At 41.3% G+C, this 27,995-nt stretch overlaps 2 protein-coding genes across 3 annotated transcripts in view; both read left to right on the top strand.

The window, feature by feature from the left end:
• The window catches only part of CFI (complement factor I), a 37,097-nt gene extending 35,922 nt beyond the window's left edge, over positions 1–1,175 (top strand). For both annotated transcript variants that reach the window (XM_049709641.1, XM_049709642.1), the window contains one exon: positions 762–1,175. In XM_049709641.1, coding sequence (XP_049565598.1) covers positions 762–979 — 218 coding nt within the window. In that variant the 3' untranslated portion in view covers positions 980–1,175. The remainder of the gene's footprint in view (positions 1–761) is intronic.
• Positions 1,176–4,976: 3,801 nt separating this feature from the next.
• Positions 4,977–26,987, top strand: PLA2G12A (phospholipase A2 group XIIA). The gene is made up of 4 exons (XM_004269579.4): positions 4,977–5,590; positions 22,735–22,811; positions 24,040–24,205; positions 26,244–26,987. Exons 1-4 carry the CDS (start codon positions 5,383–5,385, stop codon positions 26,360–26,362), a joined length of 570 nt encoding a protein of 189 aa, XP_004269627.1. The 5' UTR covers positions 4,977–5,382; the 3' UTR covers positions 26,363–26,987.
• The last annotated feature ends 1,008 nt before the right edge of the window (positions 26,988–27,995 follow it).

The following is a 27,995-nucleotide window of genomic DNA, read 5'->3' as shown; positions in this document are numbered from 1 at the left end:
CATTTAGGACACTTTATTAAACCATTTATAAATAGTGGGTTATAGAAAAAGGCAGAGTTATTGACCTCCTATAACTTCTTGGATACAGTGATTTAAAATCTTAGAAAGTCATAAGAGTGAGAAGAAAGTAAACAGGCCATTTCCTGTGCCCTCCCATCTTAAAATGGAGTTCAGGATTACAGAGGACAAAAGGAGGGAATAGCACAAAATCTACCAAGGGGCAATAGCACAGTTAAGAGGACAAGCTCCGAGGTCTGGCTGCCTGGGTTCAAGTCCAGGCTCTGCCACTTATTAGCTGTATGACCTTAGACAAGTTAGTTAACTTCTCTGTGTCTTGTCTCATCTTAAAATAGGGATAATAATGATACTTCTCTCATAGGGTTGTGGTGAGATTTAAAACAATGAATGACTAATACATATTAAGCACTCAATGATCACTAGGTACTTCTATTATTTTCCCACTCAGCCTTTGAAGCTACTTTCAGATTGCTATCACATCATAGTATATGCTTCCACAAAGTAGAGGAAGGAGGGGGAGCCCTTGCTAAACTTGGAGAATGAGTAGAAGACACAGCATTTCCCAACCTGCATCTCTACAAGTCCGTGGGCCCGCTCTGTAAGGGAGCGCACGTGTTATTGCCTGTTAGGCAAGTGTAAGAAAGTCAGTGTCAGTACAGTCATTGGTGGAAGAGGCAGGAAGTCGGCATGGCAGCCTTGACAAATGGAAGTAAATGATTTTCTTTTTCCTTGGTCTTTCTCAGGTACAGATGATGGTTCTATTGATGCCTGTAAAGGGGACTCTGGAGGCCCCTTAGTCTGTAAGGATGCCAACAATGTGACTTATGTTTGGGGTGTTGTGAGTTGGGGTGAGAACTGCGGAAATTCAGCGTTCCCAGGCGTTTACACAAAAGTGGCCAATTATTTTGACTGGATTAGTCTTCATGTAGGAAGGTCTCGTATTTCTCAGCACAATGTATAAAAAACTGTGCTCTCTTCTTTCTACTCTTTTTCTCTCAGGAGTTACATTTTAATTGAAATGATACTGCATAAGTAGTACTTCTTCAAGGAAAAAAAATAAAGGCAATTTTATTGGACATTTTTTTAAAGGTCTCTACAAAGTTTATGCCTTTTTGGAATTCTGTACAATTCTCAAATAAAAATTCTAGTCAAGCATACATATTTTATTTATTAGAAAATGTGATTGGGCTTCCCTGGTGGCGCAGTGGTTGAGAGTCCGCCTGCCGATGCAGGGGACACGGGTTCGTGCCCTGGTCCGGGAAGATCCCACATGCCGCGGAGTGGCTGGGCCTGTGAGCCATGGCCACTGAGCCTGCGCGTCCGGAGCCTGTGCTCCGCAACAGGAGAGGCCACAACAGTGAGAGGCCCACGTACCGCAAAAAAAAAAAACAAAAAAACCCACAAAACACAGCTTAGGGACTTCCCTGGTGGCACAGTGGTTAAGAATCCGCCTGCCAATGCAGGGGACACGGGTTTGAGCCCTGGCCCAGGAAGATCCCACATGCTGTGGAGCAACTAAGCCCGTGCGCCACAACTACTGAGCCTGCGCTCTAAAGCCCGCGAGTCACAACTACTGAAGGCTGCGTGCCTAGAGCCCGTGCTCCGCGACAAGAGAAGCCACCGCAATGAGAAGCCCGCGCACCTCAACGAAGAGTAGACCCCGCTCACCACAGTTAGAGAAAGCCCACGTGCAGCAACTAAGACCCAACACAGCCAAAAATAAATAAATAAATAAATTTAAAAAAAACACAAAAAACACAGCCTAGTTGCAGGCACCCATAAGTTCCCATTCCAAGGCATTTAATCGTTCAGACAAGAATCAGCACAAAACAGCATATTTTGTATTTTCATAATTTGTTTTGATAATTTTGACCATAGTTTCTTTCCCTAGTTCCTCTTTCTATTTTTTCTTCCTGCACTACAATTGTGTTTTTTCCCCAGTACTCCATGGACACGTCTCTTGTGAAGTTCACCAATAACCTACATGTTATTAAATCCAGTGATCAATACCCTGTCCTCACCTTCTTGCACACCCGCTGAAGTGATGGTTCTATCTTTCTTAGACACACTGGAATGTAGCGCTCTCCTGCTGTACTTGCCTGTTCCTTCTTAGTCTCCTTTGCTGCTGCTTAGTTACCTGACCCCCTACGGCTTAGACCCTGTTCACTCCTCTTTACATGCTCACTTTTTAGAGGATCTTATCTAGTCCCATGGCTTAAAAGCCGTTTCTATGCTGACGACTTCCAAGTTTATTTCCAGCTCTTATCTCACTTCTGAACTACAAATTCAGTGCAAGCTTCTCAAACATGGTATGTCTGAAATTGATTTTCTAAATTTTCCCTGAAATCTGCTTCTTCTGGACTCCTCCCCATTTTAGCTGGTAAGAACTCTCTATCTTTCCAACCGTTTAAGCCAAAACCTCAATGTTATCCTTGAGTCTTCTTTCCCTTTACACCACATTCAGTCCATCAGTAAATCCTGTTGGATCTACCATGACGTTACATCTAGAACGTGACCACTTTTCACACCTCCACTGCTTCCTCCTTGGGCCAAGCCATAATAATATCTTACCTAGTTTATAATGTCCTAACTGGCTTCCTGACTTCCTCTCCTGTCCATCCACAGTCAAAGTATATATAGACAAACTAGCCATTTGCTAGCAGGCAAGACCTGGAAGCTGTGGGTTTGCAACCAAGTGTCTGTCTCGATAATAACAGGTTTTGCTGAGTAGATGAAAGTACCCTGTAAAGAAGCCTCGAATGCTATTTGGGAGAAGAGATGGAAGTGGGTCATCTAGGAGTTATGTGATATGGTCAGTCAGGGCTGGCTTCACCAGCAAGCATCCTGTGCCAATGCACAAGGCCCTGAACCTAGAAGGGTTCCAGACTTGCTTTCGTATCTCCCGTTATCACCTTGAAATTCTTAATAATTTTTGAACAAGGGGCCTTGCATTTTTACTTTGTGCTGAGCCCTGCAGATCACGTAGCTGGTCCTGTGGTCAATGCCACACCCTGGTATCTGACAGCAGGAATTAAGAGGAAAAAGTAAATCTTGGAATCATTGCAGCAGAACAAATATCTAACGATTGATTATGAAAGAATGTGAAAATAAAACTTAGAATCTTGTTTTCTGGAAAGATGGCAGTGATTTCCATGAAGAACACAGTAGAAAAGGAGATCTGTTTGAGAGAAAAAGAGAAGATCTCTATCAGCCAGAGGAAATGGAGTTTGAGAATTTAATCCCTAAGGAAAGATGTGACAACGAAGACTAAATCTGAATCCTCAGAGCTGAGGCTGTATTTAGGGTAAAGAAATTAGATGAGATCACCAAGGAGTAAATGTATACAGTAAAGGTAAAAAGGAGAGATTTGGGGTGTCTATAACAGGGCTGGAACCAGGTAACATTACTATACAGTATTCTGTCTTTTTTTCTGAAGACTTATTCCCATACCAGTGAGTTTCTCTGAAAGAGCCGAGTCTGGTTTAAGTGTTCCCCTGGTGGAGCTAGGTGGGACCTCAGAGGTAATCTGGTACAACATCCAAACTTCAGAGATGAGAAACCCAAAGCTCCAGAAAGCTTAAAAAAAAAAGAATTCTGTTTCTTTTTCCCAACTGTTGAAATGTGCTGTCAAAAAATTAAAGAAAAAAAAAATCTTTGGCATCTGGTGATGGCAGAAAGAGACCTTGGGAAGTCCCTGGAGGTCCAGTGTTAGGACTCGGCGCTCTCACTGCCAGGGTTCCGTCCCTGGTGGGGGAACTAAGATGCCGCAAGCCACCTTGATTTGACTGGTTACTGTCACACGACTGCTCTGTGGGCACCTCAACTCCTTTACTGTAAAAAGGATAATACCCCTCAAGCACATTTCTCCTCTTCCTTCCACTGTAGTTCAAGTTGATCACAGCCCAAGGGTGCCTGGCTGAGCATCTGAGGGCAGACTTAAGGCAGGCCGGTCTCCACTAACCTAGCCTGGGGTTGGGCTCATCTGGCGACCACCTTTTTTGTTTCTAATTCGCCCAAAGTTTGTATTCCTGAAAAGCGGTGTTCTGAGTGTAAGAGATCAAGTCCATGAAGTGCCTGGCACAGACTAAGCTCTAAATAGAGAGATAATTCTTATGAGCTCTGCACTGCACATGTATTATAAACTCATGAAGCTTGTAAGAAACACAAAACGGCAAACTAGAATTTATTGGTAATTCTTATAGAAAGGACACATCTTTTCTCAACACTTGCAATACTGCCCTGGATCTTACTGTAAAATTCTTGGAAACTGCCAGGATACTAAGAAAACTATTTATAGCTCTGGTAGAAATTACTGCAATTGTTATTTAAGGATTCTGCGCTGCACTGGGAAAAAATACAGGGAAATGTCACTGGAGCCATCAAGTTACAAAATAACTTGAGTAGGAAAACTGTGCTTTCCTTTTTTTTTTTTTTTTTTTTTTAACTGCGTTGAAGTATGGAGGACGGCTTCTTCCTTACCAGGGAAGAAAACTCATGGTTTTATTGTCAAACCATTTTCTTCTTCCAAAATTTCTAAACTAGCATCTAGCTCGTCTTTGTCAGCCAGGCACCACCACGGCCTTGGGTTAACATGTTCCAATCCCGTTCCCCCAACGGCGGCCACCGCGGTTAGAGAGGACCGGGTAAGGACCCGAGGAGGTGAGATGCGCGTTCGGCCCACGTATCCCGCAGAATCACGATTTCAAGCAGCGCTCTCTACAGGGGATTACGGGTAGGGAGGGTGGGGGGTGGCTCATTTCTCTGACGTTGTCTACACCCTGAAAAGCTTGTCGCTCGGGGTGACTGGGCTGCACCCCGACAGGTCAGATGAGGTCACAAGGGTTCGCCACCTGACTGCACCCTACAACTACCCCGGGAGCTTTCAAAAAATACCGATGTCCACTGACACCGGGACGAAGTAATCTGCCTGTCTGGAGTACGGGGCCCGGCATAGGTATTTCGTTAGTACCACGAACCCCTAAGGTAGTACTAACGAGGGCCAAGTGAGCCGGCCTCAGGGGCGCGCCGCGACCACCACGTGGGTGGGGAGGACGCACCGGCCGCTCTGGCCCGCCTACACCACGCCTCTGACGCATCACGCTTGGCGCAGGCGCACAGGAGCCGCGGCCCGCCCAGGTGGGCGCGTGTGCCGCTCCCTGATCTCTGCCGAGGCACTGTGGTCCAGCGGGAGCTCGTTGCAGGCGGTGAGGGCCCGCCTCCCAGCCGGCCAGGAGGCGTGGGCATGGAGCTGGCCGCCGTCGCCATGCCCCGGGCCCGCGCCGCTGCTTAGGGCGACCCGAGGGACGCTGCCTAGGGCGCGGCTCCGGGGACCCGTGCGGCCTATCACGGCCCGGCGCTGCGCGGATGGCCCTGCTCCTGCGGCCCGTGCTCGCCGTCCTTCTTCTCCTCCTGACCGCCGCTTTCAGGTGCCAGGAGCAGGCCCAGACCACCGACTGGAGAGCTTCCCTGAAGACCATCCGGAACGGCGTTCACAAGATAGACACGTACCTGAACGCCGCCTTGGACCTCCTGGGAGGCGAGGACGGGCTCTGCCAGTATAAGTGCAATGACGGTGAGGGGAACCCCAGGCCCTGCGAGGCCCGTGCTATCAGGGCTTTTGAGGGGGACCGAAGTCGTGGAGGTGTGAGATGCCGGCCAGACCCTGACGGTGTCCTCTGGCCCTGGGAAAACTTAACCATCGCTAGATTCGTGCCATTCTTGTGATTGAGAAACCTGCTGACGAGTTCACGCCACTATTGTTAGAATGTGAGAGATCGCCTGAGAGCGTACTCTCCGTTCTGTTTTCGTTGCGTCTGATTTTCTTTTGTTGTTGTTGTTGAAATTGCATGAAAGTTGCCTAAGAACTTAGTGACATAGCGTCATGGGGATGGAGTGAAACAGACTGATTTTATTTAGCGCCTTTAAATTAGTCAGCTGAACACGCGAAACATACCAGGAATTGTAAAGTCATGCTTTTTTAACTTTCTCAAGAATTGGTTTAAATATTTTTTTCTGCAAAGCTACAGACAATAAATTGCGACCTTTGTACAGACTTTTGGTGTACTTTACTGTTGAGAAAGAGTTCTGATTAACTCTAATAGGAAATGATTCAAGCAGTACTTAACAGGAATTTTCTTTCCTTAGATACCAGTGACGCTGCCTCCTCATTGTTGGTTGCTATTAATATTATTCTTTTGATTTACTTTTTCATATTTTTAAACTTTAATTCTGTTTGAATCTGAGAACTTGTTTGGTGGCGTTGTTGGTGATTAATAACTTAGTATTTCAGGCAGAGATCTTTCTTTTGAAGCACTTGACTTTTTTGAATGCTTAGATGTCGTAATAGTTCAGACAAAGTACTTGGGCTTCTTTTTTGAATTTCAAAATGCTAAGAAAGTAATTGGGAGATCATGTTTCCGATAAAAGTGGACAAGGTTTGGGCCTAGTTAATTTAATGCTTGGCAGCCCAAAATAATAGGGAACTAAAGGACTTTAGAGGTAAAACTGGACTATACGTAGGTGAATTGAAAAGGGACCTCTGTCATGTGAAAACGTGATGCAACATGTGGTCATAATTTCTAGTTTTCTGTTAATGGAGGTAATGAACTATATCTTGTATGCTATGAACTGCTAAATTTCATTCCTTCTTAAATGTATACCTAAATGTTACCACCAGTGTTCAATCAGGAAGGATGTTTTTGTCCTTGTAGAGCTTGTTAGGAGGAATAAGTGAGTAATTTGAAGATTAAATGGTTGCCTGTCCTGAGGCAGATGGCATAGTTTTACTTAGTCATCCCCATTCATTAAACAAATACCTGAGTGCCTGCTCTGTGTCAGGCATTGTACCAATTGGAGATTTGGCAGTGAACAAAACTGACAGAATTTCTGTCCATGGAGCTTACCTTCTGGTGGGGAGAGACAGTAAACTAAAGAATAAGTAAAACAAGCCAGATCTGCAGTGTGTGTAGATCTGAAGTGGGCCATTGCTTCCAGAACAGTACAGCAGGGGAACCGTCAGTGGCGGTGTTGGGAGGCGTTAGTTTACTCTTTTAAATAGGTTGGGGGAAGGCCTCACTGATGAGATAATATTTGAGAAGAAATCTGAAATGGGGAAGGTGGCACTGTGATGATCTAGGGAAAGAACAATCCAGGCAGAGGGAACAGCAGGTGTAAAGGACCAGAGCTGAAATGCCAGTCAAGGATGATTCTGAAGGTTTTGGCCTGAGCCAGAGGGAGGATGTAGTTGCCGTTTACTGAGATAGGAAAGACTTGGAAGGATCAGTCCTCATAAATTTATTATGAGTCAAGCGTTCTAGAGTTTATTTAGTTTAGTTTATTACATTTAAAATATCTCTGAAGTTAAAATTCTTATTAAAAATATTATTTTAATCTTTCCTTTTTCTTAATCCTCTTCTCTTCCACAAGCCTCACAAAATTTACCATTTGGAGTTTAGAGCAAGGTCTCCAGCATAAAAAACACAAGTGAACTCGAGAATTTAGGAAACGGTATGCTTCAGTGAAAATCTTTTAGTACTTAGTAAGTACTGTCTGCTCATAGGACTGTGGTTCCAAGTCACCGTGTTGATAATTCCAACATAATGAAGATTGATCTTTAATTGCTGTTACTTGAGAAGTCTCCCTGGGACACTATCTCAACCTTTCCTATATTTTGGAATGTTAGTGACCAAATCAGAACCAAACAGAAACAGACAAATCTTAAAATTAAAGGAGCGTGGTGATGAAGGGGTGTTTAATAGTCGCAGTAAAGAGGTCAAGGGAGCCTTAAAAAAAAGACTTAACGGAGGGAGAGGTGTCGGATTAAAGGGCACAGATTGGTTGCATCCATTTATCTTTGCTCTAGTGAAGGACCAGCATTATGGAGACTCGCTCCTTCTGGCCATCCTCCCTAGGGTGGGAACAAGGCTTTATGGAGAGTGAAATAAAGTTACGTAGGGGAGCAAATTTAATGATCACTGTTTTTTTCTTTTAACTTTTTTCTCGCTGACAGCAGAAAAAATTGAGGAAGAAAATTTCCCAATCTCCTTGAAAAATAGAAAACAAAATTGGCTTGTAAAATGTTTTTAGGGTTATGAATAAGTATTCAGTTCATTCAGTAATTGATATCTTAACAGGATCCCTTTGGCTGTTGTGCTCAGAATAAAAAGGGTCGAGAGAGGTGGGGGAGCAAGAATGGAGGCGGAGTGACAGGTGCAAAAATTCAGACCAAACATGGTGGTAGTTTTGCTCAGGGTGGTAGCAATAAAGGGGGTGAGAAGTGGTTGGATTTGGGGTATATTTTGAAGGAAGAGCCTAAAGCATTTGCTAATGGCTTAGAAGGAGGGTGTGAGTAAACTAAAAAAGGATTCCAGAGTTTTCAGCCTGAATAATTGTAAGGATGGAGTTGCCATTTAACTGAAAGCGGGGGTGGGGTGGGGGTGGTGAACATGGCAAAACTAGTTTTCGGTTCATTAGGAAAAATAACAGCATATTTGTATGCTTTTGAGAATGATTCAGCAGAGAGTAAAAACACTAATGAGGGAGAGAGGAAGGAGAATTATTGGAGTCATGTCCTTAGGTGAGAGGAGTGAGTTCTAGTACATAAATAGATTGGCCAAGAGCAGAGAGGATATGGGCACAGATGCCGGTTAGGTGGGTAGTGTTCAAGTTATCCTCTCATTGCCTTGGTTTTCTCAGTGAAGTAGGGATCGAGGTCAGCAGCTGAGTGAGAAGGTGGGAATAGAAGTGTTGGAGATTGAGGAAAATAGGAAAGTGAATGTACTAGAAAAATAAAGTAGCATAAGGGCCTTTGGAGATTAATAATCAGGAATTTAAAGTTTCAAGTGTTTGGGAAAGCAGGTTGGAATTCTGTACGGCTTCATACAAAACACAGTGATAAGATGTCTCTGTGACCCAACAGGCTTCCCCTCATGCTTCTCATCCGTTTCAATGTCTTTCAGGTGAAGGAAATTGGTCTGTTGAAGGTATTTATACCAAATTAAGAAAAATATGTAGAAAAGAGCTATCATTGTCTCAGTCCAGGAGAATCTGTAGATTTCAGCTGCCCATACAGATGATAAAATATAAAGCATCAAGATAAGAGCAGTCGCGTAGTCAGAAAGTGAAATCGATGAATAGTGTTTCCATGTAGTTGTATGTAGTGGATTTGGTTTTTGTTTTGTTCTGTTTTGTTTGGCAGCGCCCTGTGGCATGTAGGATCTTAGCTCCTGACCAGGGATCAAACCTGCGCCCCCTGCAGTGGAAGGGCAGAGTCTTAACCACTGGACCGCCAGGGAAGTCCCTGGTTTGTTTTTAAAACTCTTATTCCTATCTCATTTTTTTTTCTTAGCTTTCTGTACAGAAAAGCTAAGAGATTGTAATTTGTAATTTCTGCTTACAAACTCTAGGGGACGGTGACCCCAGCACATCATGGATTTTTGGTTTGACTCTGATGTTGTTTCTTCTACTGTTGAGTTTTTGCTTGCTTTGTGTATTAGTCTGCCCAGGTTGCTGTAATAAAATACCACAGACTGCGTGATGTAAACAACAGGAATTTATTTCTTACAGTTCTGAAGGCTAGAAAATCCAAGATCAAGGTTTAGCCAACACTTTTCTGTGGTGAGAGCTCTCTTCCTGGCTTGCAGACAGCTGCCTTCTTGCATGGTAGGGGCAGCAGGTGAAGGGAAAGTAAGTTCTCTGGTGCGTCTTCTTATAAGGGTACTAATCCCGTCATGAGGGCCCTACCCTCGTGACCTCGTCTAACCCTAATTACCCCCCAAAGGCCCTATCACCAAATACATTGAGAGTTAGGGCTTCAGCATATGATTTTGGCGGGGACACAGTTCGGTTCATAGCACTTAGTAAAAACTGGCACCAGTAGAAATGCTAAATATTTTTAATGATCAGTGGATTATAACACCTTTTATAACAACACTTAAAATGATATGAATGCAGTTGTAATCATGGTATCCATATCAACTGAACCATTTTTTCTTTTTTTAACTCTTTTATTTATTTTTTAATTTTTATTTTACATTGGAGTATAGTTGATTTACAATGTTGTGTCAGTTTTAGGTGTACAGCAAAGTGATTTCGTTATGCATATACATACATCTATTCTTAGATTCTTTCCCCATATAAATTATTACAGAGTATTGAGTGGAGTTCCCTGTGCTATACAGTAGGTCCTTGTTATCTGTTTTATATATAGTAGTGTGTATGTGTTAATCCCAACCTCCTAATTTATCCCTCCCCCACCTTTCCCCTTTGGTAACCATAAGTTTGTTTTCTAAGTCTGTGAATCTGTTTCTGTTTTGTAAATAAATTTATTTGTATCATTTTGTCTGACTTTTGTCACTTAGTATGATAATCGCTAGGTCCATCTATATTGCTGCAAATGGCATTATTTCATTCTTTTTTATGGCTGAGTAATATTCCATTGTACATATGTACCACATCTTCTTTATCCACTCATCTGTCGATGGTCGTTTAGGTTGCTTCCATGTTTTGGCTATTGTAAATAGTGCTGCAATGAGCATTAGGGTGCATGTATCTTTTCAAAGTATGATTTTCTCCGGATATGTGCCCAGAAGTGGGATTGCTGGATCATATGGTAGATCTATTTTTAGTTTTTTTAAGGAACCTCCATACTGTTCTCCATAGTGGCTGTACTGATTTACATTCCTACTAACAGTGTAGGAGGGTTCCCTTTTCTCCACATCCTCTCCAGCATTTATTGTTTGTAGACTTTTTGATGATGACCATTCTGACCACTGTGAGGTGATACCTCATTGTAGTTTTGATTTGCATTTCTTTAATAATTAGTGATGTTGAGCATCTTTTCATGTGCTTTTTGGAGAAATGTCTATTTAGATATTCTGCCCATTTTTTGATTGGGTTGTTTGTTATTTTTGTATTGAGCTGCATGAGCTGTTTGTATATTTTAGAGATTAATCCCTTGTTGGTCACATCATTTGTAAATACTTTCTCCCATTCTGGGGCTTGTCTTTTCATTTTGTGTATGGTTTCCTTTGCTGTGCAAAAGCTTTTGAGTTTAATTAGGTCCCACTTGTTTATTTTTGTTTTTATTTTCATTATTTTGGGAGGTGGATCCAAAAAGATATTGCTGCAATTTATGTCAAAGAGTGTTCTGCCTATGTTTTCCTCTAAGAGTTTTATAGTATCCAGTCTTACATATAGGTCTGTAATCCATTTTGAGTTTATTTTTGTGTATGGTGTTAGAGAATGTTCTAATTTCATTCTTTTACATGTAGCTGTCCAGTTTTCCCGACACCACTTGTTGAAGAAACTGTCTTTTCTCCACTGTATACCCTTGCCTCCTTTGTCATAGATTAATTGACCATAGGGGCATAGGTTTATTTCTGGGCTTTCTGTCCTGTTACATTGATCTATAAGTCTTTGTGTCAGTACCATAGTGTTTTGAATACTGTAGCTTTAGAGTATAGTCTGAACTCAGGAAGCCTGATCCCTCCAGCTCAGTTTTTCTTTCTCAGTATTGTTTTGGCTGTTGAGAGTCTTTTGTGTTTCCATACAAATTTTAGAATTATTTGTTCTAGTTCCATGAAAAATGCCATTGGTAATTTGATAGGGATTGCATTGAATCTGTAGATTATGTTGGATAGTAGAGTCATTTTGACAATATTGATTCTTCCAATCAAGAACAGGGTATGTTTTTCCATCTGTTTGTGTCATCTTCAATTTCTTTCATCAGCATCTCATAGTTTTCAGAGAATAGATCTTTTGCTTCCTTAGGTAGGTTTATTCCTAGGTAATCTTTTTGTTGCAGTGGTAAATGGGATTGTTTCCTTCATTTCTTTTCCTGATCTTTTGTTAGTGTATAGAAATGCAACAGATTTCTGTGTATTAATTTTGTATCTTGCAATTTTACCAGATTCATTGATGAGCTCTAGTAGTTTTCTGGTGTCATCTTTAGGATTTTCTGTGATGTATAGTATTATGTCATCTGCAAACAGTGACAGTTTAACTTCTTCTTTTCCAATTTGGATTCCTTTTATTTCTTTTTCTTCTCTGATTGCCATGGCTACAACTTCCAAAACTATGTTGAATGAAAGTAGTGAGAGTGGACATCCTTCTCTTGTTCCTGATTATAGAGGAAATACTTTCAGCTTTTCACCATTGAGTATGATGTCAGCTGTGGGTTTGTCATATATGGCCTTTATTATGTTGAGGTATGTTCCCTCTATACCCACTTTCTGGAGAGCTTTTATCACAAATGGGTGTTGGATTTTGTCAAAAGCATCTGCATCTGTTGAGATGATCACATGGTGTTTATTCTTCAGTTTGTTAATGGTGGTGTATCACACTGATTGATTTGCAGAATTAAAAAAATCCTTGCATCCCTGGGATAAATCCCACTTGATTATGGTGTATGAGCCTTCGAATGTATTGTTGGATTTGGTTTCCTAGTATTTTGTTGAGGATGCTTATGTCTATGTTCATCAGTGATATTGGCCTGCAATTTTCTTTTTTTGTGGTATCTTTGTCTGGTTTTGGTATCAAGGTGATGGTGGCCTCATAGAATGAGTTTAGAAGTGTTCCTTCCTCTGCAATTTTGGAAATAGTTGCAGGAGGATAGGTGTTAACTCTTCTAAATGTTTGATAGAATTCGCCTGTGAAGCCCTCTGGTCCTGGACTTTTGTTTGTTGGGAGATCTTTAATCACAGTTTCAATTTCAGTGCTTGTGATTGGTCTGTTCATATTTTCTGTTTCTTCCTGGTTCAGTTTTGGGAGATTGTACCTTTCTAAGACTTTGTCCATTTTATTGGCATAAAGTTGCTTGTAGTAGTCTCTTATGATCCTTTGTATTTCTGTGGTGTCAGTTGTAACTTCTCCTTTTTCATTTCTCATTTTATTGATTTGAGCCCTCTCCCTTTTTTTCTTGATGAGTCTGGCTAAAGGTTTATCAATTTTGTTTATCTTCTCAAAGAACCAGCCTTTAGTTTCATTGATCTTTTCTATTGTTTTCTTCATTTCTATTTCATTTATTTCTGCTCTGATCTTTATGATTTCTTTCCTTCTGCTAACTTTGGGTTGTTTGTTCTTCTTTCTCTGGTTGCTTTCGGTGTAAGTTTAGGTGGTTTATTTGTGATTTTTCTTGTTTTCTGAGGTAAGATTGTATTGCTATAAACTTCCCTCTTAGAACTGCTTTTGCTGTGTCCCATAGGTTTTGGATCATATTTTTGTTTTCATTTGTCTGTAGGTATTTTTTTTTATTTTAGTGGTCATAGTCTCCTTTAGTATAAACCAATAGGTATAACTTCATATAATTATATGAATATAATTTCATAATGTCTGTAAGTAGTTTTTGATTTCCTCTTTGATTTTTTCAGTGATCCATTGGTTGTTTAGTAACATATTGCTTACCCTCCACATGTTTGTGTTTTTTACAGTTTTTTTCTTGTAGTTGATTTCTAATCTCATAGTTTGTCAGAGAAGATGCTTGATACGATTTCAGTTTTCTTAAATTTACCAAGGCTTGCTTTAGGGCCCAGCATGTGATCTATCCTGGAGAAGGTTTCTTGTGCACTTGAAAGGAATGTGTATTCTGCTTTTGGATGGAATGCTCTATAAATATCAATTAAGTCCATCTGGTCTAATGTATCATTGAAGGCCTGTGTTTCCTTATTGACTTTCTGTCTGGATGATCTGTCCATTGATGTAAGTGGGGTGTCAAAGTCCCCCACTATTACTGTGTTACTGTTGATTTCTTCTTTTATGGCTGTTAGCATTTCCCTTATATATTGGGGTGCTCCTATGTTGCGTGCATATATATTTATAATTGTTATATCTTCTTCTTGGATTGCTCCCTTGATCATTATGTAGTGTCTTTTGTCTCTTGTAACAGTCTTTAAAGTCTGTTTTGTCTGATATGAGTATTGCTACTCCCACTTTCTTTTGATTTCCATTTGCATGGAATACCTTTTTCCATCCCCTCACTTTCAGTGTGTGTGTGTCCCTAGATCTGAAGTGGGCCTCAAGACATGGGTCTTGTTTTTGTATTCATTCAACCAGTCTATGTCTTTTGACTGGAGCATTTAATCCCTCTACATTTAAGGTAATTATCGATATCTATGTTCTTACTGCCGTTTTGTTAATTGTTTTGGATTTGTTTTTGTAGGTCTTTTTTCTTCCCTTCCTTTTTTGTTCTCCTGTCTTGTGACTTGATGACTATCTTTAATGTTGTGTTTGGATTCCTATTTTGTCTATGTGTGTCTATCTATTGTAGATTTTTGGTTTGTGGTTATTATGAGGTTTTGCTGTAGCAGTCTATACATATACAAGATTGTTTTAAGTTGGTCTCTTAATTTCAAATGCACTTCCTGTATCCTGCATTTGTACTCTCCTCACGATTGCTGGTTTTTTTGTTTTTTGTTTTTGCGGTACGCGGGCCTCTCACTGTTGTGGCCTCTCCCGTTGCGGAGCACAGGCTCCGGACGGGCAGGCTCAGCGGCCATGGCTCACGGGCCCAGCCGCTCCGCAGCATGTGGGATCTTCCCGGACCAGGGCACGAACCCGTGTCCCCTGCATCGGCAGGTGGACTCTCAACCACTGCGCCACCAGGGAAGCCCAGCTGGGTTTTTTGGTTTGTTTTTTTCTTTTAATTTATTTTTGGCTGTGTTGGGTCTTTGTTGCTGCGCACGGGCTTTATCTAGTTGCAGCGAGTGGTGGCCACTCCTCATTGTATTGTGCAGGATTCTCATTGTGGTGGCTTCTCTTGTCGTGGAGCATGGGCTCTAGGCGTGCAGGCTTCTTGTGCCACATGGGCTCAGTAGTTGTGGCTCAGGGGCTCTAGAGCACAGGCTCAGTAGCTGTGGCGCACAGGCTTAGTTGCTCTGCGCCATGTGGGATCTTCCCAGACCAGAGCTTGAACCCATGTCCCCTGCATTGGCAGGTGGATTCTTAACCACTGTGCCACCAGGGAAGCCCCACGATTGCTGGTTTTGTTATCATATTTGTGTGTGGATGATTTCCTATCTTTACTGTGTGTTTGCCTTTACTGGTGAGCTTTCCCGCTCATGATTTGCTTGATTCTAGTTGTGACTTTTTCTTTTCCACCTAGAGAAGTTTCTTTAGCATTTCTTGTAAAGCTGGTTTGGTGGTGCTGAATTCTCTTAGCTTTTGCTGGTCTGTAAAGATTTTGATTTCTTCCGCGAATCTAAATGAGAGCCTTGCTGGGTAGAGTATTCTTGGTTGTAGGTTTTTCCCTTTCATCACTTTAAATATGTTGTGCCACTCCCTTCTGGCCTGCAGGATTTCTGTTGAAAAATCATCTGATAACCTTATGGGGATTCCTTTGTATGTTATTTGTTGCTTTTCCTTTGTTGCTCTTAATATTTTCTCTTTGTCTTTAATTTTTGTCAATTTGATTAATATGTGTCTTGGCATGTTTCTTCTTGGATTTGTCCTGTATGAGACTCTCTGTGCTTCCTGGACTTGATTGACTATTTCCTTTCCCATGTTAGGGAACTTTTCAACTATAATCTCTTCGAATATTTTCTCATACCCTTTCTTTTTCTCTTCTTCTTCTGGGACCCCTATAATTCGAATGTTGATGCCTTTAATGTTGTCCCAGAGGTCTCTGAGACTGTCATCATTTCTTTTCATTCTTTTTTCTGTTCCATGGCAGTGATTTCCACCATTCTGTCTTCCAGCTCACTTACCCGTTTTTCTGCTTCATTTGTTCTGCTATTGATTCCTTATAATGTATTTTTTTTAATGGGACTTAAAATAAATCCAAATTCTTTTTTTTTTTAAATTTATTTATTTTTTGCTGTGTTGAGTCTTCGTTGCTGTGCACAGGCTTTCTCCAGTTGCAGCGAGTGGGGGCTACTCTTCCTTGTGGTGCGCGGGCTTGTCATTGCGGTGGCTTCTCTTGTTGCAGAACACCGGCTCTAGGCTCGTGGGCTCAGTAGTTGTGACTTGCAGGCTCTAGAGCGCAGGCTCAGCAGTTGTGGTGCATGGGCTCAGTTGCTCCACGGCATGTGGGATCTTCCCGGACCAGGGCTTGAACCCGTGTCCCCTGCATTGGCAGGCGGATTCTTAACCACTGCGCCACCAGGGAAGTCCCCTAATGTATTTCTTACTGCATTTATTGTATTGTTGAACTCTGTTTGTACTTTAATTCTTCTAGTTCTTTGTTAAAAATTTCTTGTATATCCTCGATCTGTGCTTCCATTCTTTTTCTGAGATCTTGGATCATCTTTACTATCATCACTCTGAATTGTTTTTCGGGTAGATTGCTTATCTCCACTTCACGTAGTTGTTTTTCAGGGGTTTTATCTTTTCCTTTGTTTGGAACATACTCCTCTGCCATCTCATTTTGTCTCACTCTCTGTGTTTGAGGTCCCACAGGCTGTAGGATTGTAGTTCCTCTTGCTTCTGTGGGTGAGGGTGGTCTAAGAGGCTTGTGCAGGCTTCCTGGTGGGAGGGACTGGTGCCACTGGTGGGTGGAGCTGGGTGTTGTCCCTCTGGTGGGCAGGGCCATGTCAAGCAGTGTGTTTAGAGGCGGCTGTGGGCTCAAGAAGACTTTAAGTAGCCTGTCTGCTGATTGGTGGGGCTGTGTTCCTTCCTTGTTGGTTGTATGGCCTGAGGCTTCCCAGCACCGGGAAGGGTGGGGCCAGGTCTTGGCATCAAAATGGTGGTCTCCACGACAGCTCATGCCAACGAGTACTTCCAAATAATTCTGCCGCCAGTGTCCTTGTCCCCACAGTGAGCCATAAGTGCCCCCCATCTCCCCAGGAGACCCTCCAAGATCAGCAGGTAGGTCTGGTCTTATGAAGTGACTGCTTTTTCCCCTGGGTCCCGATGCACCCAAGGCCTTGTGTGTGTCCTCCAAGAGAGGCCTTTCTGTTTTCCCCCGTCCTGTTGATTTTCTGCAGTCAAGCCCCCCTGACCTTCAGAGCACAATGCTCTGGGGGTTCCTCCTCCTGATGCCACACCCCCAGACTGGGGAGCCTGACCCAGGGCTCAGAACTCTCGCTCATGTGGGAGAACCTCTGTGATATAATTATTTTCCAGTTTGTCGGTCACCCACCTGGCAGGTATGGGATTTGATTGTATGGTAAATGCACCCTCCTACCACCTTCTTGTGGTTTCTTTGTCTTTGGGAGTAGAATATCGTTTTTGGTAGGTTCCAGTCCTTTTCAATGGTTGTTCAGCAGTTAGTTGTGATTTTGGTGTTTTCATGAGAGGGGGTGAGCTCAGATCCTTCTGCTCTGCCACCTTGTCCTCACTCCTCTCAATCTACTCCATATCAACTTAATCTTAAATAAACAACCTTCTATGTAAGTTGTTCAGAAATAATTATTTCATAAAGATGAATTTAGAATTTAAAACACTGTAAAAAATTTCAGGAAACTAGTTCAATTTTCTGGGTTTTTTTTGGGGGGTTGTTTTGTTTTATGTTTTGCTGTGGATAAAGAATATTTTAATTTCAGCAAGGAATGCTTCTCATTTTTTCATCCGGTGATTTCCTGTGCACCCACTTTGTGCCAGGCATCTTCTAGGTGAGCAAGACAAAATTGCTGTCTCCATAGAAACTAATTATGTTAATTTGGTTAATAAATGTTAGAAAGAAAAATAAAACCAACCATGGATGTATGGAATGGATATAAAAGTGAAGGGGCACTATTCCAAATAGAGTGAATGAGAAAGGCCTCTCTGAGGAACTGATATTAGTAGGTTCCTTCAAAAGAAACAAAAAAGAAATACATGCCCCTTTTTCCACTTACACTGGGGAGCCAGTTTTACCAGCACTTATTTCATGGTGTTATTGTCTAGTATTTCACATACAGTAGATCTAGGTTCTTTATTACTCCATTTTAGCAGCTTCTCTCTTAGGACAGTTTTAAGCACTAGCCCTGCTTGAGGTGACTACTACTTCCATCCTTGCTTCCATTTTCATTTTTGCCAGCTGATTTTCTCTGTACTGTTTTCCTCTTTATTCTCTTATAATAAGCATATTTTGTTTTGTTTTCTCTGACTTCATTTGCTTCTAATCATTCTCCCATTCAAAGGTAATTATCTTTTACAAAATGAGGTAATGTCTGTACATACTAATACATATGCACACAGGTACGTATCACTATATTGTACACATCAGAATGTTCAGAAATGTTTTTATAGACTCAGAATCGAAGGAAAGTGCATGGGTTTATATAAAAAACAAAGGGAAGGGAAAACAGAAGTGCTACTGTTGTATAACATTGAGAGAAATAACTTTCTGGTTAAAAAAAAAGAAAAGCAGACACTTGAGAAGAAGAGATTAGACATCCACATGCCTTTAAAACTCTAGGCCTGTATCAGTTGTCTGAGGGTGGTAATCTTTGATCCTCATGGAAAAGAGATAAGTGCCAGAAATCTGGAGACTGGCAGGGGGAATGTATGGGGTATCCACAAAGTTGGAAACAGGATAAACAAGTTTGCTGGTTAGATTTTCAAGTAATATGCCTGATATGTGTTGCTTCAGTCTCCAGACACCTTTTAAGGTGATATGCTTCTAAATTTAAAGCAAAAAGTCCAGTTGTTAACCTCAAAAAAATATGTATAGTAAATACACTATTTTTTCTGTTTCCAGACTTTTTGAACACTCTTTGGCATATTTATTGTACTTTTTTCAGACTATAAATGTGACCCACTGCTTAGTATTTCTTGCTACATAAGTTTCTGAACATTTTAGACGGTTGATTGTTAAAACCCTTGACAAGAGAGAACTTCAAGGAGCTAGAATGGCTTCCCCAAGGATATAATGCTGATCCAACCTTCCTCCCTTTCAGTGAAGAGGTTTCTAGCATGGTAGGGTAGATCAGATGCCTAGTCTCTCATGATACTTCCATGCAAAGTGTAGGCTGGATAGAACTTGATTTAGGTGAAATCACAACTGGCTAAGTGGCCTGCCCAAAGGGTTGGGTTAATGACGTCATGGCTTCTTGTAGAGAGGGCTCATCTCTAGCAGGGTGTTGCAGGTCTCTGTCCTGGTTAAATCAGTGTCTCAAGTTTGTGACTATCTGGGTATAACAAGTAACACTGGGTGAATACCTCTACATTTAAAATCTGCTTAACGGTCCTGAATGATGAACTAAACCTAACAAGATAAGAGTTTTATAGTCTAGTGTTTTAGGCTCAAAAATTGAATGGCAGAAGTGCTGAGCCTCAGCAGTAGATGTTAAAAAGTTCATTTTAGAAAAAAACTTTTTTCTACTGTTATTGTGCTGTGTTTTATTTTATTTTTAAAAATTTATTTATTTATTTTATTGTTTGGCTGCATTGGGTCTTCATTGCTGCGCATGGGCTTTCTCTAGTTATGGCAAGCGGGGACTGCTCTTTGCTGCGGTGCACGGGCTTCTCATTGCGGTGGCTTCTTGTTGCGGAGCATGGGCTCTAGGTGCATGGGCTTCAGTGGTTGTGCCATGCGGGCTCAGTAGTTGTGGCTCACAGGCCCTAGAGTGCAGGCTCAGTAGTTGTGGCACACGGGCTTCGTTGCTCTACGGCATGTGGGATCTTCCCGGACCAGGCCTCAAACCCGTGTCCCCTGCATTGGCAGTCAGATTCTTAGCCACTGTGCCACCAGGGAAGTCCTGTGCTGTATTTTAGCATGGAGACATAGCTGAAACATATGCTGTCTTAGGTTATATTAGTACAAGTAGTTTATCCAGCTCAAAATAGGCCCATCATTCCTAATGGTGTTCAGTTTGGGGTGCCACATTCTGGATGTGACAGACTAGAAGTGATCAGTCCTTGGAGGCTGATGAACGCTCACCAAACTCAAAAGAGACTGAAGGGTAAACAGCAGTACCAGTTTATTTATAATGAGTATTATAACTGCCGTGAATATTAGGCTTCCAAGTCTTCTGCTCATTCATTCATTTATTTATCAACAAATATTTATTGAGAACCTAACTATATGCCAGACATTGTTCTATGCGTTGGGGGTACAAAATAGACAAAAATTCCTGCCCTCAAAGGGTTTATATTTTAATATGGGGTGACAGATAATAAACAGAATAGGTTAGTGATATGTTAGAAGGCCATGTGTGCTGCAAATGGTATGGTCAGAAAAGGCCTTGAACATGAAGAAGTATGTAGATGTCAGGAGGACGAGTATCCACATAGACAAATAGCAGCTTCAGTGGCACTAAGGCAAGAGCAGAGCTGGAGCGTCTGTGGCCCAGCAAAGAGGTCAGATGTGATGGAATGGAGTGAGGAAGGAAGGCAGAGGAGAGAGAACAGTAAGGAGATGAGGTCAGAGATGCCATTATATAGGGCTTATAGGCACTGAAAGGACTTTGGGCCTTTTTTTTTTTTTTTTTCCGGCTGTGCAGCATGGCATATAGGATCTTAGTTCCCCAACCAGGGTTCGAACCCACGCACCCCTCAGTGAAGTGCAGAGTCTTCCACTGGACCACCAGGGAAGTCCCAGCTTTTATTCTGAATAAAATGAGAAGCCATTGGAGGGGTTTTGGCAGAGCAAAGACTTAATCTAACATATATTTTAATAGGATCACTCAGGTTCAGTGTTGAGATTGGACCATAGCTGGAGGTGGTGTTGGGTGGGGAAACCAAAGAGACTAGTTAGGTTATGGCAGTAATCCATGGTGACTTGGAGCAGGATGGTAGCAGTGGAGGTAGTGAGAAGTGGTTAGATTCTGAATATTTTGAAGGTAGAGTCAACAGGATATGCTGTTGAATTGGATGTGGGATATAAGAAAATGAGAGAGTTAAAGATGGCCGAGATTTTTTCCCCTGAGCACCTGGAAGGATGGATATCTATTACCTGAGAAGAGGGAACTGTGGATGGAGCAGGTTTGGGGGTGAATGGCAGGAGGTACACCTTAAGTTTGAGGTGCCCATTAGATATCTAAGTATTGATAGTTAGAATATCCTCTCTGTAGGCCCTTTAAAGTGGAATGCCAAATCATAAAGAGTTTTCTTAAGAGTGAAGGACTAAAAGCAGGAGTTGAAGGATCACAGTGACTCATCTGAGATAGCCTGAGGCATCTACCTTCATCTTCCAAGGGCCCAGGAACAGCCCTCCTCTTGGACAGTGCTAGAGAAACTTCTGTCATTGGCCTCCTCTTTTCTAGATCCATCATAACGATTCCCTTTTGTACACATTGTTCTTCAGACTGGGTGGAACTTTATATCTCCATGAAGTTATGCTCTCTCTCTTTTTTTTTTTTTTTGCGGTACGCAGGCCTCTCACTGTTGTGGCGTCTCCCAATGCGGAGCACAGGCTCCGGACGCGCAGGCTCAGCGGCCATGGCTCACAGGCCCAGCCGCTCCGCGGCATGTGGGATCTTCCCAGACCGGGGCACGAACCTGTGTCCCCTGCATTGGCAGGCGGACTCTCAACCACTGCGCCACCAGGGAAGCCCTGAAGTTATGCTCTCTTGAGGCTCTACTTGGTCACCTCAGTTGAGCATGTGAGTCTTAGCAGCTCACTTAAACCATTTTTAGTTCATTACTTTGAGTGGATTACTTATTTTGATGGCTGATTACTGGAAGGGTTGCTTTTTTTCTTCCTCACTTTACTTTTGGAGGGCAAACTTCAAGTCTCCTAGTAATAAATGTTAATTGAATGAAAGTTGGTGGAATACTTTGTGTCTCTCCTAAGTATCCAGATGTGGGGTGGTATTTGGAATAACGGGGATATTTTATTTGTGGAAGGTAAATGGTAGCCCCAGGTGTTTGAAAGGATTATCATGTAAAATAGGGAATTGGGTGGCTTTGTGTTCCCCAGAGGGCAGAGGATTGCTTACAGGTAGAATTTACACGAAAAAGAGAAGAAAGAACTCAACTGTTAATGCCAGTCCACAATTGAGTAGGCTGTTTCTTGACACTATAGGATTGTGGGAAACATTTCAAAGACTCTTTGGTATATTGAAGTGATTTCTGTATTACATGAGGAGAGATATTTCTGAAGTATCTTCCAACATTTAAGATTGCTTTGATAATGTCATCTTTCTCCTTGTTACTGAACCATTGGTGCTATTAAGGAGAGTATAACTAGAGTAATAGTTTCCCAAGCTATCTTTGTTTCTTGCCTTTTTCCTTGGATGACAGAGGAGTATATTGTGAAATGGTTGGTTGGAGTCTGGGCTAGAATGGTCCTGTAATGTCTTATAATGATATTAAAGTAATTAAATGATCAGGTGACCTTGTCTTCCTTAGCTTTAGGCTCTAGTTAATGGTTATTGAGGTTTGTGTACAATGGAGCGTTGGCTGAGGATGGGAAGATACAGTTCTTGCCTGTAGGTTTTAACCTAAAAATATTAGCATTAGAATGTACAGGAAAATAGGGTGGATTTTATGTTTCATATATATGGACCCAGTCTGGCATGGAACCTCTGAAATTGACAGTAGTCCAGAATAAGGATTTACATGTGTGTATGGTGTAGGCTTGCAAATATAATTACATTTTATGAACCAGCATAATATTTTATGAACTGCTATCTCTGCGTACATGTACACATTTGTAAATATTTTGCTTCAGGAGAAGTAAAAATAATTCGGTAGACAAATTAGCATTTTTAATGCTCATCCGAATAAACACCTACTCACTTATGTTAGCATCCAAATAGTAAATGTTTCCAGGGCTAGTCTAGCACATTGTAGACCTTTTTGTGTATGTATTCTCTAGCATATTTGGAAATTAATTATGATACCATTTATATTTTACAGGATCTAAGCCTTTTCCGCGTTATGGATATAAAGCCTCCCCGCCGAATGGATGTGGCTCCCCACTGTTTGGTGTTCATGTAAATATTATTTTTTATTTGATAAGTTTTTATGATTGGTAGGCTATGTAATACTCTTGATAAACCATCAGTATGTTTTCAGGCTCAGAAGTAATTTTGTTTTTTGTAATAGTGATCAGGTTTGTTATATTCTTTTATAGCTAAAACACATTTAATAAGTCCTAATGAAACTAAATGGAGTAAAAGTCATGTTTATTTTTTAATCTTGTAGATGTTAATACCATTTAAATGATATTTCCTCACGTCACAGATATGATTGAAAAGTTTAGAGTATAGAAGTCACACTACTTAGGATGAAAAAGGACAGGAAAGCATAGTATTTTCTATATTAAAACTAGGCTAAGTGGGATAGCTGTGTGTTTGTTGTAAGGGAGACTGAATCTGAGCCAGTATTATGGGAGAAAAACGTTTTATGAAAGTGATTCCTGGACACAAGGGTTTTGCATATAAAGTTATTTAAAATAGTTAAAGATAATTACAGATTCGAAGGAATAATGTCTTTAGGGAATGGATGAACACTTAAAGATTAAACTATAAAAACCAAAAACAAAGTTTGAGTTGTAGGAGCTTAGAAGTTGTTGGTGACATTTCATATAAAGTACATTTTATTGAAGGAGGAGGTGCAAAATACTTCGGAATATCCAAAAATCATACTTGCATAGCCCCTGCAAAAGTCTTCTAAAGCTCTTAGCTTTATCTTTCTATTCTTTTTTTTTTTTGCGGTACACGGGCCTCTCACTGTTGTGGCCTCTCCCGTTGTGGAGCACAGGCTCCGGACGCGCAGGCCCAGCGGCCATGGCTCACAGGCCCAGCAGCTCCGCGGCATGTGGGATCCTCCTGGACCGGGGCACGAACCCGTGTCCCCTGCATCGGCAGGCAGACTCCCAACCACTGCGCCACCAGGGAAGCCCTCTATTCTTAAAATTATGTTTTGTGTTTTGGACAATTGGAAGTTGCGTTTGCTACCGGCAAATGACTGCGAATTCTCTAACATTGCAAAATAGGGAGCTTTGAGGCATGGCTGAGAGGGAGAGGAAGGAGTAACATGGGTGGGTGCAAGTGAGGGTAATGGAGAGATATCTAACCTGGAAAGCATTTGGAGGCAGAAACGAATTTTGGAAATTATCTATATAGCAGTGTTGTCTTTGATTTGTAAGTTTCTTTGATGCGCTACTTCAGAGAAGGTTTGAATTTCATCAGCAGTCATCCATCCAAATGTCTCTTTCAGCTTAACATTGGCATCCCTTCCTTGACAAAGTGCTGCAACCAACACGACAGGTGCTATGAGACCTGCGGCAAAAGCAAAAACGACTGTGATGAGGAGTTTCAATATTGCCTCTCCAAGATTTGCCGAGATGTGCAGAAAACACTAGGGCTAGCTCAGCACGTGCAGGGTAAGGCTGATTCGGTGGGATGGGGATAAGTGCAGTCTGCAAAGTTTTATTAGATGCTTTTGTGTTAGTACAAGATATACCAATAGAAATCTTTCACTATGTATTATCTTATCTGTGGTGAAACAGCCCCTTCAGTTTTCTGAGATGAGAAGTCAGTGATTTTGTCATCTAAAATGGTTTGCAATCACAGAAGCAAGAAGTGTTAGGAAACCTTGGGAGGAGGGTGTGTGAGCTAGAGAAGAATTCATCCAAAATCTTGTACCTTGTAGTATAGTTCTAATTACCCAGAGCCTGAAGTTTGAAATTCTGGATCCAGTGAAGTTCGGAGTATAGCACATTGGATTTGGAGTAGGAAGTTCTGGAAGATTTGAGTCTTAACTCTGTCTCTTCATATGTATCTGTGTCAGGAGGGTCCTCAAAACCACCACCACCACCACCACCCGCCCAGGTTCAGTGATTTGCCAAGAGAACTCACAGGGCTCAGCATGTAGTCATACTCACAGTGATGATTATTGCAGTGAAGGGATACAAAGCATAGTCAGCAAAGGTAATAGGCATTTCAGTGTCCTCATTTATAAAATGAGAATGGTAATACCCATCTTGTAGAGTTGTCGTAAGGGTAAAATGAAATATTTGTAGAAATACACATTACTGTACAAATACTAGTAGTTAACAAGATTTCTTTACCGTCAAGCCAAAGAACGTACCATACACTGAAATCAGAAGAGGAGGGGCAGTAAGAAGGGTCAAGAAAGGAAACTACCATTTTTAAGCACTTTCCATAAGATACTGTGCTAGATACTTGAGACATGTTTTCATTGATGTTCACAGAAACCCAAAGTACTAGTTGGCATTATGCCCCTTTTTAAAGCAAGGAAACTGAGGTTCAGAAAGAAGTAACTTGTCCCAAGTTGCATACTTCGGACTTTAAAACTTGTGTTCTGTCTATTCCAGTATTCCCCAAATAGTCTCATATTATAGGTGTTATTCTGAAATTCTAGTAATAACTAGGAAGTAATAACAAGGAGGAAATCTCTGCTCCAGGTGAAGCTTGAACTCAAAACCTCTGAATCCCTTTGAGCGCTTTTGGCAAAGGTAAACTAGTTGTCCAGGTGAAGCACAGATAGATGTGTGTCCTGTTTTCTGACCTAAGGATATGCTAATGTTGTTAGCAGTTTCCTTGCAGTCTCCTATTTAGTAATCATAACCTTTACACTTCTGTGGTTGGTTGTATTCCTTAATGGCACAGCCTTTTGGAAAACTTTGAAAATGCCAAGATTTTGTAATGAAAAGTTTCTTTCTTAACATGGATATTGGAAATTAGAAGTATTTGGATAACTAAAAGCCACTGTGTGCCATATCTCTGTAAGTATAGTATATTAAGATAATCTTACCTGAGTGTTCCAGGTTTCTTAGAATAAGAAAAGTTAAATCTGTTATCTTTTTTATCGTCTTTCAAAAATATTAAGAAACCCCACCAGAGGAAAAACACCTTGGATTCCTGTTTCTCCCCTCCCAAGCCAAATTTGGATATTGGTCAGAGAAAGAGACTGGAGTCCATTTAATACTTTAAGCATCTTAAATTATGTGTGATCGTTAAAAGCTGTTGACTATAATTAAATGTTTTGAGGTTTCTCTATTTTTAACCTTCATTTTTTTCTGCACCTAGAAGTCCTTCCTTAAAGTGCAAACTTAAGAGTGTTATCAGGCATCTCTATTAGTGATATTTTTCATATAAAAGGAAAATTAACAGTGATGAACTGATCAGTGCTATTGAGGGAGACTCACTGTCTAGTACAGAAAGTTGGTTTGAATAGTTGCATGCAAAGAAAAAGTAGTTACAGGTAGAGAGGCTGAAAGGGAAAGTCTTTGTATATATATGTTACCAGTTTGCAAGGGTTGGGAAGACTTTCACCTAAAATAGGTGTAAGTGCCCACTAAGGCTGTGCCTGACATTGTGCTGAAACATGTAATATATGTGAAGAGAGAGTGATGCTTTGCAGTTGCCTAACAGTAACGGCACTTTCTTACTTTGCAGCATGTGAATCCACCGTGGAGCTCTTGTTTGACAGTGTTATACATTTAGGCTGTAAGCCGTACCTGGACAGCCAACGAGCCGCATGTACGTGTCGCTACGAAGAAAAAACTGATCTTTAAAGAAGATGCTGACAGGTGGTGACAGCAGATGAGGACAGAAGAGCATAACCTTTGACGAAGAGCTAATGTTTTCACAGCATAAAGCTGCCTTATTTTTGTGAAAGGATTATTTTAAGACCTTATTTTGACATTAAAACTTCAAACTAAAGAAACAAATGCAGGTTATCTTCCTAGATGTTGCTGCCTTAGTGTGCCATATTGTCTTGACAATCACAGGAAGAGGTGCATGTTAAGGGAGAATTTTTTAAAAGAAAGAGTCTAGCTCAGTTTTCACAACTATATTTATCAAAAAATAAGGTCAAATGTAAAATTCATTATAAGGTATGTTCAGCAGTATCTTATTTGGAAATATGGGGAAATCTTCACTTAAAAGTATGTTTGTCAGGGCTTCCCTGGTGGCACAGTGGTTGAGAGTCTGCCTGCCGATGCAGGGGACACGGGTTCGTGCCCCGGTCCGGGAGGATCCCACATGCCGCGGAGCGGCTGGGCCCGTGAGCCATGGCCGCTGAGCCTGCGCATCCAGAGCCTGTGCTCCGCAATGGGAGAGGCCACAACAGTGAGAAAAAAAAAAAAAAAAGTATGTTTGTTTACTGTAAAAATTAAAATATACATTTATGCCGAGAAAGATCTGACTTTATTTTTGCTCTTTTAATTAACACATACAGTTTTTTCCATTACCCATTGAGCATATGAATAAGCCACACTTCTGTGAATGACAGGACTAGTTACAAGGACATGTCTGTTTCTCTCGTAAAATTGGAACCATCTCCTGGACCCCTTAGGAAACAAAACTAGGATATCTAGGTATTAATATGTGCCTAGAAGGTGACTTGAACAAAATTCAGAAGCATAGCCATCCCATTTTATGAACCACTCATGACAAATTTCATTTCATTTTGCTATAAACTTTGCCTAAATTGGAGAAAAGATGGATTTAATGAGACAAATGAAAAGTTGTTTAATATACACATCAGAGCATTATATGCGTTACATGCTTTGGTGTTTACTCCCTAGGACTTAACTCTTGGTAGATTCTGGGATATTTTTAAAAGACTGTAAACCTTTTACTAATATTGGCCTTCATAAAAATTGTTCTTGATATTGTTGGGTTTTTTAAGTCTTTAACTGTGGAGTCAAAAGGGATGGAAAAGCAGGATCCAAAGAACTATCTTTTATAGAAAATTATTAACAGATGTTTAAGAGCAAAGCCCAGAACTTCAACTGCCTCTGAAAATGTCTGTGAGGATTGAAAGCTTTTCAACCCCTTGGAAAGCTCAGCTGTGTTCCTCTACCATTCTTTGCTTACCACTGGCTGTTGACTTTCCCTAGCCCAAGATCCCAAGCCATGTATAAATTTGGGGTAACCTCTGGCCAAAGTTATTAAGATGAACTGCTTGGAAAGTCAGAGAAAGACAGCACCAGCAGAAGTGGTTCTTTCTAAATCAATACAGGCAGAATTGGGATGAATGAGAAATATGTTCTGGAAAAAGGGCCACATTCCTAACTTTGAATATATGTTATTGCTGAGAACCTGATGGCTTTCCAAACTGAGATGGTGGCAGCTATTCTGCTAATAGATGTGTCCTCTATTAGACAAGGCAAGTGTATCCCTCAGGGCTAAGTAAGCAAACTG

Source organism: Orcinus orca, chromosome 4, assembly GCF_937001465.1.
Source record: "Orcinus orca chromosome 4, mOrcOrc1.1, whole genome shotgun sequence".
NCBI classification, from domain to species: domain Eukaryota; kingdom Metazoa; phylum Chordata; class Mammalia; order Artiodactyla; family Delphinidae; genus Orcinus; species Orcinus orca.
This window is presented reverse-complemented; position numbering and strand designations above follow the sequence as displayed.